Source organism: Diplotaxodon limnothrissa, linkage group LG7, assembly GCF_057381915.1.
Source record: "Diplotaxodon limnothrissa isolate DT_005_m linkage group LG7, D_limnothrissa_male_GT1.1, whole genome shotgun sequence".
NCBI classification, from domain to species: domain Eukaryota; kingdom Metazoa; phylum Chordata; class Actinopteri; order Cichliformes; family Cichlidae; genus Diplotaxodon; species Diplotaxodon limnothrissa.
In genome coordinates this window covers 28,584,427-28,601,731 of record NC_140602.1, presented here as the reverse complement: position 1 = coordinate 28,601,731, position 17,305 = coordinate 28,584,427, and the positions used below count along the sequence as shown (strand labels likewise).

General features: G+C 37.5%; 2 protein-coding genes across 2 annotated transcripts in view; both read left to right on the top strand.

Moving 5' to 3' along the window:
• Positions 1–17,305, top strand: part of cadps2 (Ca++-dependent secretion activator 2) — a 194,711-nt gene that overhangs the window by 59,936 nt on the left and 117,470 nt on the right. The window lies entirely within an intron of this gene.
• On the top strand, positions 10,599–11,253 carry LOC146628444 (uncharacterized). Its single transcript, XM_085359529.1, has one exon. It carries the CDS (start codon positions 10,599–10,601, stop codon positions 11,229–11,231), a length of 633 nt encoding a protein of 210 aa, XP_085215655.1. The 3' UTR covers positions 11,232–11,253.

Genomic DNA, 17,305 nt, shown 5'->3' with positions numbered 1-17,305 from the left:
GTCCTTTTCACCAATTAATCTTTTTAAATTAACTTCAGTAATTACTTCCTCCAAACCATCAAAGTGTCTTTTAGACCCCATTCCTATCCGGTTGTTCAGTCTGACGTCACTAGCCGTGTCTGGACCTAAACTCCGCTGCAGGTCCATATATCAAACGATCACTATGGCATTACTGAGAGTAGAAAAACTGTCTAAAGTCTTTCATCTTTAATAAAATGATCAGCGTTCTGCTCTACCAGGTGTAACAATTGAGTTTAACATCCAGGCATCCATGAAAACGGAATTTATGACATTTAACGGAGTTAGAAGTTAGCAGGGAGTTAGCTCGCTAGCTTCTATCTAAATACAATATAGCATGTCCTGACTGCGGGGTTTTGGAAACAAATTAAAACGTACAGCTCTGTTATCACTTCCAACATAAATGAAAACAGAAAACTAAACAGCAGTGACGTTTGTAGGGTTACTGAAGTTGGGCTAGCTGGTACATAATGATGTGCTACGTGACCGCTAGCGACACAGCTATGTTAGTATAATATAAACAAGCTAACTTTTTTTCCACTCGATAAAAGTTAATGTGAGTGTTCTCGTGGTCAGGAACAAATGTAATCGCATGGCAGGATGCTGTAAAAGGACCAAACTTCAGCCAGGAGAACAACTGAGATAATCCATCCACAATACGAGGTTAGTCATTCATATACTGCTGCATGGGCTGTGCTGTAGTTACATCCTAAGGTTTTAAAAACTGAGCTTAAATAAATGATTAGCGGTAATAAAAGCCGAGGGAGGTCAACAGTGATTACTGACTGTTTTAGGAGCTTTTTGAGATCAAATAGAAGAAAATACATAACATTAAACATGTTAACAACACAAAAGCCATATTAAACACAGACTACTTTAGGCCCGGAAGTTTCGTCGTGTCATCACTGAACAACCGGATAAGACTGCTCAAAGAAGTTTTACCATTAATTAATGCTTCAATCTTAAATATGATCAACTTACCGCTAATAATTGGCTAAATACAACAGGCCTTTGAGCTGGCAGTAGTTAAACCATTAAAAAAAGCCATCTCTTGACTCAGCAGTCTTATCTCTAACCTTCCTTTTATCTAAAAAAATCTTGAAAGAGTAGTTGTGAAACAGCTAACTCATCATCTGCTGAGAAATAGTTTATTCATAAGATAAGATAACCTTTATTAGTCCCACTCGTGGGAAATTTGTTGTGTCACAGCAGAAAGTGGACAGTGGAAAGTTACAGTAGCAAAAACTAAGAAAAACACTGGAATAGGACAGTATAATAAGAATAACATACTATATACAATAGAATAAAATACAACGTTGTCAGAAAAAGAGAATTGCACTCATCAACAAGGATGACAGCTTAGCCACCATTCTCCGGTCTCTTACCACCTCCACTGGGTCCAGAGAGCATCCTAGAACAGAGCTGGCCCTTCGGATCAGCTTGTTCAGTCTCTTCCTGTCCCCAGCAGAGATGCTGCCACCCCAGCAGACCACACCATAAAAGATGGCTGAGGCCACCACAGAGTCATAGAAGGTCTTCAGGAGTGGGCCCTTCACCCCAAAAGACCTGAGACTCTGTCCTGTCCAGTCCAGTTTATCGTTCACATAAACACCAAGGTACCTGTAGCTGTCCACAGCCTCAGTGTCCATACCTTGAATGTTCAGTGGTTGCACTGGAGGATGTTTGTGCCTGCAGAAGTCTACCACCAGCTCCTTGGTTTTACTAGTGTTGATTTGGAGGTAGTTCTGCTGGCACCAGTCCACAAAGTCTTGGGTCAGTTAAGGGTACTCCCTGTCATCCCCATCAGTGATCATCAGGCCGACTATTGCGGAGTCATCAGAGAATTTCTGAAGAAAGCACTGGGTGGAGTTGTGGGAGAAGTCTGCAGTGTAGATGGTGAAGAGGAACGGAGCCAGAACAGTTCCCTGTGGGGCCACCGTACTGCAGAAGACCCTGTCTGACACACAGCCCTGAGTTCTCATGTACTTTGGTCAGTCAGTCCTGCTTGTCCTCAGTCCAGCGTTCGATACTGTCAACCATAATATTCTATTAGAACAATTAGAGCACACTGTGTAGGTATTACAGCTACTGCACTGCAGTGGTTTGTATCATATCTATCTAAGAGACTCCAATTTGTTCATGTAAATGGAGAGTCTTCTTCACACACTGAGGTTAGTGATGGAGTTCCACAGGGTTCAGTGCTAGCACCAAAGCTGTTTACATTATACATGCTTTCCTTAGGCAGTGTCCTCAGAAGACATCAGCATACATTTTCACTGCTATGCAGACGACACCCAACATTATCTATCCACAAAACCAGATAACACACACCAATAAGTTAAACTGCAGGAATTTCTTAAAGACATAAAGAGCTGGATGACCTCAAATTCTGTGCTTTTAAATTCAGATAAAACTGAGGTTATTGTAATTGTCCCTAAAAACGTCTTGTGGTCAAAAAACTTAATGAACCACTTGTCTTTTTCTGTATTTCCCTCATTGTTCTATTTATATTTTTTGTCCTGTATTTATTTATTTTTCATCTTTTGTATAATTTTTCATTTGGACGTTTCTGTTTTACTCTTCCTTGACTGGACCTACAAACATTATTTTTTTTAAACCTGTATATAGAAGACATGTCTACATTTTCAACTCCTCCCATGCCAGGTACTGTGAAATGAAGCTGATTATAGCTGTATTTATGTAATGTGGTGTGACTGCGGTCCATTCTCGCCACAACTCGTTAGTGTTTAATGGAATAGATTGAAACGTCAATCGCGAGACGTGCTGACACAGTGTTTGCAAAAGGAAATGGAAGGTTTCCCTGAAATAGCTCTTAACTGGGTGCAAAGTGTTGCTGTGTGTGTGAGCATGTTTGTGCGTAATGGGCTTGAGAGGAAGTCATTCTCACTTTAATAACGATCATAGCTGTTAACCTGCATCTTCATTTCCAGTCGCCCTGCAGGTGTGCTTTTGATAAAAATCAATGTGGGGGTTACATTTCACTAATGACTGCATGTGAAATGGGTTATTACCATTAATAAAGTCCCACTTGTTCTGTCTTGACTCCATGGAAATAGCTGCAATTTTTTTTTTTTAAACATGAGCGAGATGGTTTTGTTTTCAGAATCAGAATCAGAATCAGAATACTTTATTGATCCCTGGGGGAAATTATTTTCTATTTGAAGGTTAATAACTCAGAGGTGAGACAATGAGAGCAGAGTCACAGTATCTTTTCTTTGTCTTTAGAACAGACAGCAGCATCAGATTTTATTGACTGGCGTGTCAGCTCTAATAATGAAGCTGTTTACACATGGAAGCCATGTCAGAGGCTCACACATATCAGCCTACTCACAGTTACTGTCCTGCTCCGTGAATCCACACTTTCTGTTTTCAGGGATAAACTGGTCATTTTATGTACCAGCTGATGCCCAACAGTTTTCTCACACTTAATGGTTTTCTGTGTAAAACCTTTAGATATTTGTGAATTCAGTCAGCAGTCTTTCATTGTTGCTTGTTCAGACTGGTTGAGACTGTTGTTGTATATATAATAGATGACTGTAGCCATTGTTATCTGTTGATTTAAAAAAAAAAAAACACTGTTGTGGAACATCAGTCTGAGCGTTTCTGCTATTGCCATTTAAAACCATAGATCTGACTCAGGAACAGAGAGGTTCACTGGCTGACTATTGGGGACAATAACTTACATAATAATAATAATGTGGCTGTGGCTCAGGCTGGGGTAGCACAGGTTGTCTACTAATTGGGGAATTGTTGGTTCAATCCCTGAGTACTCCAGTCAGCAGGATTCTTGAGCAAGATACTGAACCCTGAGTTGCCCCAAGGATGAAATGTTCGTCAGAGTGTGAATGTTAGATATAAAAACAAATACTTGGGTAAATGAGACATGACGCTTTGAATTGCTGCAAAACCATTATATAAGAGCAAGTCTATTTACGATTTACGAGATTAACTTCATGTTATAATAAGGGTTATTGAGCAGGGGTTGTCGAGCTTTTGATGATCCTTTTCCAATGACTATGTATGTGAGCTGTAAGTTGTTATGTAGTTGGGTCACTATGCCATAATCACTGAATTTCATTAGAATTCAATGGCTTCTTTAAAGTTGTCTGCATTTGTAAATGGTGACTAGAACTTGGAACATGAAGCCTTGGAGTGGATCTGTTATCTGCTAACCAAATATTCTGACTACAGTGAGAGCCCTAAATACTTCCAGTGCTAAGTAAACCCACTAGCTAATGGGTTACCAGACTTATCAGCAGTTAGACTTTCTGGAGAAGCCACACAAATGATACTAAGTATCATTTTCCCCAGAGAAATATAATGTATTTATATATTAATTGGTTTTATAGTGCTTTTCTTGTCTTACTGACCCCTCAAAGGACTTTGGACCACATGTCACGTTGTAACTGTTCATTTATATGGTATTTTAATCTGTAGGCTCTGAGCACTTTAACAACTGCACATCCATCAGCAATTTGGAATCTCCAAAAGGGATAACATGCATATCTTTGGGCTGTGAGAGAAACCTGGAGCAGGCAGAGAAAACTTACACAGGAACCAGGAACAATGTTGCTGTGAAGTGACAGTGTTAGCACTTCACTATCACTATTGTCCATATATTACCTATGCAAACATAGTACTTAAAAAAAGCAAAATTGCCATTGTGCTGACTGTAAAATTAAAAAGGCTACAGTGTGTATATATATAGTGGGGGAAATCCCCCCTGCAGATTTTGCAAGTTTGCTCACTTACGAAGGAATGAACAGTAACTGATTTTTCTGGTAGTTTAATGAAGGGAGAATATCAGTGAAAGTAGATTTGCATGTCAGTGAATGAAATAACTATTTGATTCTCAAGCAAAACAAGGGTTCCTAGGTTTTGGTCCCAGTGTCTTGAGTCTATTCTGGGTTATTAGGTGTGATTCATTCTTTGTTTTCGTTATCATGTTTGCCCTGTGTTCTCTGTGCTTTGTGTCGTTATCGTTTCTGTCCGGGTTTGTTGCTGTTGCATGTTAGTAGTTGTTTGTCTGCTGTGCTGGTATATACAGGGAGTGCAGAATAATTAGGCAAATGAGTATTTTGTCCACATCATCCTCTTCATGCATGTTGTCTTACTCCAAGCTGTATAGGCTCAAAAGCCTACTACCAATTAAGCATATTAGGTGATGTGCATCTCTGTAATGAGAAGGGGTGTGGTCTAATGACATCAACACCCTATATCAGGTGTGCATAATTATTAGGCAACGTCCTTTCCTTTGGCAAAATGGGTCAAAAGAAGGACTTGACAGGCTCAGAAAAGTCAAAAATAGTGAGATATCTTGCAGAGGGATGCAGCAGTCTCAAAATTGCAAAGCTTCTGAAGCGTGATCATCGAACAATCAAGCGTTTCATTCAAAATAGTCAACAGGGTCGCAAGAAGCGTGTGGAAAAACCAAGGCGCCAAATAACTGCCCATGAACTGAGAAAAGTCAAGCGTGCAGCTGCCAAGATGCCACTTGCCACCAGTTTGGCCATATTTCAGAGCTGCAACATCACTGGAGTGCCCAAAAGCACAAGGTGTGCAATACTCAGAGACATGGCCAAGGTAAGAAAGGCTGAAAGACGACCACCACTGAACAAGACACACAAGCTGAAACGTCAAGACTGGGCCAAGAAATATCTCAAGACTGATTTTTCTAAGGTTTTATGGACTGATGAAATGAGAGTGAGTCTTGATGGGCCAGATGGATGGGCCCGTGGCTGGATTGGTAAAGGGCAGAGAGCTCCAGTCCGACTCAGACGCCAGCAAGGTGGAGGTGGAGTACTGGTTTGGACTGGTATCATCAAAGATGAGCTTGTGGGGCCTTTTCGGGTTGAGGATGGAGTCAAGCTCAACTCCCAGTCCTACTGCCAGTTTCTGGAAGACACCTTCTTCAAGCAGTGGTACAGGAAGAAGTCTGCATCCTTCAAGAAAAACATGATTTTCATGCAGGACAATGCTCCATCACACGCGTCCAAGTACTCCACAGCGTGGCTGGCAAGAAAGGGTATAAAAGAAGAAAAACTAATGACATGGCCTCCTTGTTCACCTGATCTGATGTTATATTGAGATGAGATGTTATATTGGTTTCACTGGTAAAAATAAATAATTGAAATGGGTATATATTTGTTTTTTGTTAAGTTGCCTAATAATTATGCACAGTAATAGTCACCTGCACACACAGATATCCCCCTAAAATAGCTAAAAGTAAAAACAAACTAAAAACTACTTCCAAAAACATTCAGCTTTGATATTAATGAGTCTTTTGGGTTCATTGAGAACATGGTTGTTGTTCAATAATAAAATTATTCCTCAAAAATACAACTTGCCTAATAATTCTGCACTCCCTGTAGTTACAGTCCTGTTGTCTTCCCATTCTGTATTCCTTTGTGTCCCAGTTTCATCTGCTTTTGTCCTTATCTTCCCATGTTCCCCGGCCTAGTGATCATGTTCTCCATTATCTTGAGTTACCCTTATTCCCCATTCTGGTGACTGTCTCTGTGTCTGCCAGTCAATGTCTCCATGTTTGTTTACTACTTTCAATACCATTAATATTTATATAGACTCTTTTTCTCCAATTGATCCTTCTGAGTTAACGGTCAACATATCTTTTAGACCAGCAGGTTGGGAAGTCCAGGCCTCAAAAATTCTTATTTCACTCAACTTTCATCTAATGTTTTTTTTTTTCTGGATTTTTGGATGATATTCTTTCTCTCTTTATCAAAATGAATCTACCATAAAAATGAGAAACAATATAGATATGTTAAAATGATCTTTTCTTTGCAAGACACTGGAGTTACAATTTCCACTTCTAAATACCTGGGACACTGTACAATATGTAATTAAAAAGAGAATACATGGGTTTTGCAGATCTCATAAACACATTTTATTCACAATAGAACATAGAAATATAACAAATATTTAAATTGAGACGTTTTACTATTTTTAGTATAAACTAGTACCTCGTTTTAAGGGCAGCTCCACAGCAGGGATAGGTGCAAGAAGAGGCTGGAAAAGTATATAGTACAGGAAACAAAAACAACTGGAGGAAGGTTAATTGGCAGACAACCAGTTTATTCTGGTAAAGTAAAGATGGGGCAAAGGTTCAGCAATTTCACAATAATGTTCCCTTTAACATAAAATTGCAAATAATCCTGTTATCTGTAGTACGTAATATCCTCTAAAGACTCGTGCGAAATCTCTGTGCCAAAGAGATGAGACCAAAAACAAAAGGATACCAATGTTTTTATAGGCTTGTAATGCAGTCTTAATCACTTTGTTTTAGAAATGTTAACTCTCTAAAGCCTAACATGTTGCCAGACATGACACCAGACAGATGTTTTGCAACTTTCATTTTCAGGATCTCTTCTGTGAATGTCCAGTGCTGTAAAACTTATAATTTCAACTGCCAAAGCAAATTAAATCTTTTTAAACAACAGATATTTCTCCTGAATTCCTTCTGAAAAATTTGAACACCACAGTTGATGTCCTGGTTCATCTCCTGAACCATTTGCTCAATTGAAAGAATTTCACTGGTTCCTGAAAGCGGTGGCTCTGTGCTTTTCAGTGATATTAGGGTCATTACGGTAATCCTCGCCACATCCAAATCTCGGCAAATAACACAGAAAACAACACAGCAAACCTATAACCTTGATTTAATTCATTTAATTTAATTTAATTTTAATTAACCTTTAGTTAAAAACAAGAACAAGAAACAATTCCATAACCTTAAAAAATAGCTTTAAGGATATACAGTAGTACCGTACAAAACAGTACTTACACTCAGAAACACCATGGAATTCAGAAGTTTTTGCTTTTCTCTTAATTTGGAAAATATCTTTTACTGTGTGAGGAATTGTCTAAAAAGTGGAGCTTTAGTGGAGCTTTTATTGTGCATTTCCTTTTACCATATTTTTTTTTTTAATTGTTTAGATGTGGGTGTTTGCTGTGTTGTTTGCTGAGATTTGGATGTGGCCCCTGTCCTGGGATTACTGTAATGATCCTAATATCATCGAAAAAGCACCGAGTTGATGCTTTTGGGGACCGCTGGGATTCTTCGATTGCGCCAGTAGTTCAAGCATTACAGTAGTTTGACTTAAAAGTTTGATCTAAATAGGATAAATCACTAGAGGCTATGGGAAAGTTTAGTCTTTATATTTAGCAATGAGAAAACCTATTTTTCAAGACATATGTTAGCTCTTTGTGGGGTCAATTAAGCTGCTAATGTTCTCACCTCCGAACTTTATTGAAAGGACAACCAAGTCTGAAAGAAATTTGAGTTAACATGATTTCAATGATTGAATGAAATGGACCAAGAACAAAGTCCAAATCAGTGGAAACCATCGGAGGCTGTGACTTTTGGACTCTTGAATTCCACTTTTCTCACACAGACATCGACTTTTTTTGTTAATATGTTAAGACAGATCTACAGAATGGCTCCTGAAGAGATGTTTCCACCTGTCATCTGTGTTTTTGAAAGAAGCTGGTGGTTGGTTTGAAATCAAGGATGATCCTGAGGGGAATGTCCAATTATGTTACGCTCTTGGGGTTCAGCATCCCTCTTAAATGCAGAAGAAGAGCTCTGAAAGTTTGTGTGTGCTCCTTTTTATTTTTTGACAGAGTTTAGTTTGTCTCTTTAAGCTCTACACAGTGTGAAGCTGCAATCAGCCAGACCAAGGCTGATGGACTTGTCTGTCTGTGTCTTCGTCTCTGTTTGTTCTGTCATCAGCAGAGCTGCTCTGCTCCGACAGGGAGGTCATGTCAAATCTTTCAACCATGTGCACCTGAAACTGAAACACTTTGTCCTTATCCTCTTTGTCTGCGTCAATAACCTGCCATCAGGGGCCACTGCCTCTTTTCAGAGCAGGTTGTCACATAGATGTGACTGTTGCTGTGATGATGGCAATGAAACGCAGACTAGATGGGTATAGAGAGGTTGGACAGAGATGAATACACATGAAGAGAAGATACAGATGAGCATGTGTTACATTTTAGTTGCGCACCTGAGATGGGTGGTGTTTTGGCAAACAATTGAAAATAATCTAGCAAACATAATCTTTCTTTTTCTTTCTTTTTAATTGGTGCTTTCTTGTTGAAACCTATTGCCTGTATTGACTGGAATGAAGTGAGCTGGGCCAAAAGACTAGTTGGAAAGGTCTAATTAAGCATGGCGGTAGCATATTATAGTGCATGTAATTTTAAGTACAGCTTAATTTCATGGTAATTCCCAGACATTTCTTTTCCCCTTATGTTACATCACAAGTACGCTGTACTTCTCATGGCATGAGCCTTATGGAGTAACTTAAGCTTTCTAACTTCCATATATTTTACAGGGAAGGGCGCAAATTGTACTGTAAGTAATTTTAAGTTCAGTGTAATTAGATAGTAAGTAAAGACTGCTTAAGTAATTTGGTGCATAATGGACGCTTCACTATGAAACTCTCTTGTTATGTTAAATATAAAAATGATAGTGTAATACGAGCTTTTCTTCCTTTCTTATTACAAACTATACATTCATCCATACAAACTTTGCAAGCTCATCTGATCCTATAATAATGGAGACAAAATTTGTTATTTTCATTAACCATTAATTAAAAACAATAACATGAAACAATTCCATAACTCTGGAAAAAATGGCTTTAAGGATACAGCACTGTACAAAACAGTACTTACACTCAGAAACACCGTGGAATTCAGAAGTTTCTGTTTTCCTCTCAATTTGGAAAATGCTTTTTCCTTTGAACAAGTGTCCAAAAACATGAGACTGACTGCATATTTCGCAGTCATCCCAAATAACAGGGTAGCACACCAAAGCCTTCTCCTTTTTGAGTGATGTCCACCTGTACAGACAATCAGACAATTGAAGATCATGTTTTCAGCAGTCTTGAATACACTTTTTCCCTTTAGCATTAAAATCATAAATGAACTACTTGTCCTATGACAGCTGGCAGAAGATCCACCCTCCCTGTGACCTTTGCACTTGAATTACTTGACTAAGGATCTTGGAAAGAAAAGCGTCTGGATTTCTTTAAGTTGCGTGAAAATGTTACCTCTCATCCGAGAAGCTTCTTCAGTTCTGAACTGAATTGAATTCCGAATTGCCTTAATTTTTCGTAGCATAGGTTCAACAAGGTGCTGGAAACATTCCTCTCAGATGTTTTTCACCATACTGACATGATAGCATTACAAAGTTTCTGCAGACTTGTCATCTGAGGAGATTCACTCCTGTGGACACGGACGCTGTCCAAGACTCATGACACTGGGGTCTTCCAGGATTAGCAGACCCCCACAATACTCTGCACATACTAATCTTTGAGAGCGTGTGTGGGAAACCGTCCAGAAGTGGTGGCTCGTCATTTGCGACCTCTCGAAAACTCATAAGTTGATGTTTTTGAACCGTAGCGGTGAGTGAGAGGAAGGACGCTAGCATCAACTAGCTAGCCGGTCGTCACGGCAAAGCTACAAGAGCGTCTCTCAGCATGGGCCCGAAAAAATTTCTGTCAGCCGAGGAAGGAGACGATATTAAGAAGTCGCTGCAGTTTATGACAGAGGAGATTTCTACTGTCAAACTGCAGCAGAAAGCCATCCTGGACCTGGTCGAGGAAGTTAAGGCTCTCCGCATCCAGAACGCCGAGAAGGATCGGCGGCTGGCGTACCTGGAGAACAGAGTGGCGGATTTGGAGCAGTACACCCGGATGAACGATGTTATCATCACGGGGCTTCGCATCAAACCCCGGTCATACGCCCGGGCGGTCACCACTGACAATGTAGGAGGGCCAGGAGAGGAAGATGTCAACTCCACGGAGCATCAAGTGGTTACCTTTCTACGGTCCAAAGGTGTGGAAGTGGATTATAACAACATTGAGGCTTGCCACCCTCTACCCCGAAAAAATGACAGTGACAAACCAGCCATCATTGTGAGATTTGCAAACAGAAAACAGAAAACAGCACTGTTAAAACAAGGAAAGAAACTGAAAGGATCCGATGTCTTCATGAACGAACATCTGATAAAAAGAAATGTGGACATTGCCAGGAAAGCACGTTACTTGAAGAAACAGGGAAAAATTCAAAATACATGGACCACCAACTGCAAAGTATTCATTAAACTCAATGGAACACCGGAACAAGCCAAAGTGTTGGTCATCAGAAATATGGAAGAGCTGGACAAATACTGAGGTCAACTTACTCTGGAGGTATGAATACACATGTGACGTGGCACACAACACAACACATGGCACAGTCCAAAAGAACTTCATCTGCATCCGGCAACAATATCAACATAACTCATTGGAATTCTCTTTATGATAATCTGGAACTGAGAACATTTCGATACACAGACCATAATGTTCTAGACTTAGAAAAGGATATAGACCCGGAAAATAATTTCTTCTACAACATTAGCAGTAACTGCTGCTACTTCACTGATGAACAGTTTAAGCACACCATCAACACGGAAAATAAATTATCAATAATCCATTTTAATAGCAGAAGTCTGTATGCCAACTTCAACAATATAAAGGAATATCTAAATGAGTTGACAAATCCATTTGGAATTATTGCCATTTCTGAAACATGGATCAATGCGGAGAAAGGAATGGACTTTGGACTGGAGGGATATGAAGTGAATTTTGTAAATAGAAGGAACAAGAGTGGAGGGGGAGTAGCTGTGTATGTGGATAAAAACCTAAACTACAAGGTGGTAGAAAGTATGACAACTGTAATTGATAATTTACTAGAATGTATAACAATTGAAATTTATAAGGAAAAAGAAAAAAATGTAATAATTAGCTGTATATATAGAACACCTGGCTCTAGTATTCAAGTATTTAATGACTTCATAGAGGAAATATTCTCTAAAACAAATCAAAAAGTTATGTTTATCTGTGGTGATTTTAATATTGACCTGTTGAATCCAAAAAAGCATAAAATGACCGACGAATTCCTAAACACTATGTACAGTTTGAGTTTACATCCTAAAATAACCAGGCCTAGCAGAATTACACCACATTGTGCCACCTTACTTGACAATATTTTCACTAACAATATGGAAAACAACATTGTGAGCGGAATATTAATTAATGACATCAGTGATCACCTACCAGTTTTTGCAGTTTATGACACTAATTATAAGAAAAATCAGCATGAAGAACAACTGAGATACAGACGTGTAAGGACGGAAGAAACTATGACTGCATTTAAGAACGATCTATTAAATCAGGACTGGGACAAGGTGTACAAAGAAGCTGATATTGATATTGCATATGGCATATTTTTAAGAATATTCATGGAGTTGTACGATAAAAACTGTCCAACAATAAAATACAACAGAAAGCACAAATATTCAGATAGACCATGGCTCACTAAGGGTTTACAAAATGCATGTAAAAAGAAAAATACACTCTATAGGGAATACCTAAAACAAAGAACAAAAGATGCTGAGAATAAATATAAAAAATACAAAAATAAGTTGACCAATATTATACGTGTATGTAGAAAGGAGTATTATAGTAAAATATTGAACAACAATAAACATAATATGAAAGGAATATGGGATGTTTTAAACGGTATCATTAAAAATAATTCTGGACAACAAAGTTATCCACAATACTTTATCGATAATGGCAATATTATGGAAAACACTGCTGATAAGGTCAACAGCTTTAATCATTATTTTGTAAATATTGGACCAAAACTGGCAGAACAAATTCCTGAGTCACTGCCATCAGTAGAATGTAGTGAAAACCTGATTGATAGGAACCCTAACTCAATGTTCCTCACATCAGTGGAGGAAAAAGAAATAATTGACATTGTACACATGTGTAAATATAAAACATCTACTGATTGTAATGATATTGACATGAAAATCGTCAAGAAGGTCATTGAAGGAATTGTAGGACCTCTAACATATATTTGCAACTTATCATTTCAGACGGGAAAAGTGCCAAACAAAATGAAAATAGCTAAAGTTGTGCCGCTGTATAAAACCGGGGATAGACGCCACTTCACAAATTACAGGCCTGTTTCTTTACTACCACAATTCTCCAAAATCCTAGAAAACCTGTTTAATAAACGATTAGACAAATTCTTAGATAAATATAAATTACTCTCTGACAGTCAATATGGATTCAGATCAAAAAGATCAACATCTCTGGCATTAATCGAATCAATTGAGGAGATTACGAATGCTATAGATCAGAAACAGTATGCAGCTGGAGTATTTCTGGATCTCAAGAAAGCATTCGACACAATCAATCATGACATATTAATTAATAAACTGGAACGGTATGGGATTAGGGGGGTTGTACTGCAATGGGTGAAAAATTATTTAAGTGACCGGAAACAATTTGTGAAGCTGGGTGTCCATTCCTCATCATGCTTGGACATTGCTTGTGGTGTTCCACAAGGCTCTGTACTGGGTCCAAAATTATTTATTATTTATATAAATGATATTTGTAAGGCATCTGATATATTAAAATTAGTATTATTTGCAGATGACACAAATATTTTTTGTTCTGGGGGGAATCTAAAGGAGCTGCTGGATACAATTACTTCAGAAATGTGCAAAATTAAAAAATGGTTTAACAGGAACAAACTATCGCTAAATCTAAGTAAAACTAAAATTATCTTATTTGGGAATTCCCTTAGAAATGCACAAGTGCAGATTCATGTAGATGGTGTGGAAATTGAAAGAGTACTTGAACATAAGTTTCTTGGTGTGATTATAGATGATAAATTAAACTGGAAGTCTCATATAAATCATATACATAACAAAATTTCAAGAAGTGTCTCAATCTTGAGTAAAGTAAAACACATTCTGGACCACAAATCACTCCACATTCTCTATTGTTCCCTGATTGCACCGTATTTGAATTACTGTGCAGAGGTTTGGGGCAATACTTACAAATGTTCGCTATCATCAATCTTTATATTACAAAAAAGGGCCATAAGGATAATCCATAAAACTGGTTACAGAGATCATACAAATTCACTATTCTTAAAATCAAAAATTCTAAAATTCACAGATCTGGTTCATTTTCTCACAGCACAAATTATATATAAAGCAATAAATAACCTGCTTCCTGACAATATTCTAAAAATGTTTTCTAAAAGGGAACGGGGATACAATTTGAGGGGGGAATTAAATTTAAAACATCCTCGTATCCGTACAACATTAAAAAGTTTTTGCATCTCTGTGTGTGGAGTGAAGCTGTGGAACAGACTAAGTAAAGATATGAAGCAATGTCCAGGCATGGCGCAGTTTAAAAAGCGGTTTAAGGATATGGTTTTTACAGGGTACAGGGAAAAGGTAGAGATTTGATAGGGTGTTCTTGTCTAATATTTAAATGTGTGTGCGCATGCACGGGTTTGTTGGTATGGCTATATATATATATATATATATAATTGTAGGTTGTGTATCCTTGAGGTGTTAATGGGGTTATTGAAAATGTGTATATGTGCGTATGTGTGTATATACGTATGTATGGATAGATAGAAACATATATGTGTATATATTAAAAAAAAAAAAAAATTACACATAACATATAATGTAATTGCAAGGAGGTATTTCTGTAGTCTATTGATACTAGATAGTGGAAAAGGGGTGGGATTAAATAAGCTTATGCTTCTTCCTGCTCCTTTTTGAACATGGACGTTATTTGGAGTTGTGGTTGCTCGTTTTCCTTTTGTTTGCTTTGTTCATTTGTCTCTTTTAATTCTATTTTTTTTTTATACTTTTTCAACATGTTCAAAATAAAGATTCAATCAATCAATCAATCAATCTGCACATCCATCTTGAAAATACCCCATTTCACCACATCCCAAGCGAACCAGTTTGAGATGATTAAAGGTTTGAGATTTGGCACCACCTTCTCCTGTTAGCAACTTCCACTCCAGCAAGATATTTTCATACATAGAATACCTGAGTGTTATGCAAGCTAAAGTCCCTTGGTAATTCCGTCACCATGTGTCTCCTTTCCTGTAAGATAGCCATAATTTCAAAATACTCGTTATGCTATATTTTAAGTACTGGGTAAGTAAATTTAATTACTGGTTAATTCTATGGTGATTTCAGGAAAAACAACCATAACGTCTCCATCTCTTGCCAGTAAAGAGAAGCCAACAACAGATGTGTGAAAGCTCAATTTTAACTTTTTTTCTTTTTATTTAAAAAAGGATATTTAAAGCTTGCATGCTGTCATAAACACTTGAACAACTTTGATGCATACACTGTAAACCCGAATAAGTTACCAGAACTCAAAAAAATTGAGGCAATCGATTGCCTCAATTTTTTTGAGTTGATCAACTCAAAAGCCAAATTTTTCCAGAACATAAAAGTTTGGATTACATGGTACTTGTATCTTTTGAGAACGGTCAACTCAAATATTTGCAGTTAATATGACTTAAAGTTTCAAGTTTACAAATTCAAAGAAATAAGTTCACAGAACTTATAAAAAATAAGTACACAACTACAACATTTTTATGTTAACAAAACTCAAATGTTTATTAGTTTGTGTTGTCATTATTTTAAGTACACGTTAGTCAAATATGTTGACTACTTGATACTTAAAAACATGTGACCCAAAACTTAAAATTTTTGAGGCAATTGATTGCCTCAATTACACTGAGTATCGGTAACTTAATATGCAAAAGTCATAAACATCTGCCATTGAACAGTATCTTGCCTGCTCCCTTTTAGCACTATGTTGAAATTAAATACATTAAAAAAAAAAAAAATTAAATTAATTAAAAATAATTAACAAAAACATTTATAAATTAAAATAAGTAGACCAAAAATTGTTTAGTCAGGAAAACTGTCAGAGTAATGAAAAATAATGCCAAATAATAATTAATAATATCAAAATGTGCTTTTGGCTCTCTGGCTAATATCTGAATAAGACAACAAGGCAGCAATTTGAGTGAATTACAATGCTATTTGTTTTACATTAACCAGTATCAAACAGTGAAATTTAGGTCATCTTGCGCAGCCCACAATGTTTTGGAAATAGTATTACGAAAAACATTAAAACATACAAAACATTAGTGTTGCTTTGCATTATGTTAATGAGAACAAAGGCACGTTGTATAGTTTGGACCTATTGGCTGAACACCTGTAGAGTAATCTAATAATGTTTTGAGGCATTATTTAGATGAAAGGAGAGAACTTTGAACTAGCCTTTTATAATGCTTCACCCTGCATCCTTCTTTCAGATGAGTTCCTACATAACCAAGTCATTCTTGAGGGTCTGTAACCTGGGTGACAGTTTACCACTTTCTAGACCAAATAAAATCTTTTGAGTAAATTCTAAAGTGTTGGTCAGGGCTTTGGGGTAGCTGAGGTGAAGTGCATAGATCAGTCCAAACATTACTAGGAAGGCTTCACCAAATCTGGGGAGACTGAACACGGCATCACTTACAATGATGACAGAGATTTTCACAGGTTGGTAGTGAACTGGACTTGTTGTGTCATGGTCACTGATGACAGTGAAGAGGGCCACTTCAACACCATCAAGCTCCAACTCATCAGATTCGTCCTGAATTAATGAAAAAGAGATACTAATCACAATCTAACCCAAGAAATACAACAGACGACATATAATTTCTCATTTTACCAACTCCCACTGAGATCCAATACCTCTTTTACAAGGGAGACCTGAGTCTCACTGTAAGAGGTGAAAAACAGAAGATCCATGTTCTGCACACATAAATCAGCTAATTCACCAGAGAATCAAGTGGTGTGAGATAGACTGAAACTAAGCTAAAGGAAATACACAGGAGTAGACTAAACAAAGGTAAGTCCAAACAGTGCATCAAAATACATGTTTGTACTTTGATGCACTGTTTATATACACAGTAGTATCTGTTAGATACTTAAGGACACTCACAGTGCAGGTTCTGAAAAATCCAGAGACATCCTCATGCAGATAGACAGGAAGGGCAGGGAGAACGGTAGTGCACTTGGTGTGGATATCATGGATTTCCTATTTCCAGATAAAAACAGAATTTTATATACTGGTGAGTTTACTGAACAACAACAAAAACAACAGTCAAATCAGAACATATGTCCACAAATAACCTGTTCACATCTTTAATACAGTCAGACAAATAGCAAACACAAAGTGGAGTAATAGCAAAATTCAAAAAGCTCATTTAAATCATTGAACCTGTCCAATGTTCCACTGGTTCAACCTATGAAATGTGTAACAATCTATTATTACCTGTTCATTGTGAATTCTTAGAATTTCAACCAGGG

Bases quoted from the DNA above. Each gene is read 5' to 3' on its own strand.
- LOC146628444 (XM_085359529.1), top strand. From the start codon at position 10,599: ATGACAGAGGAGATTTCTACTGTCAAACTGCAGCAGAAAGCCATCCTG.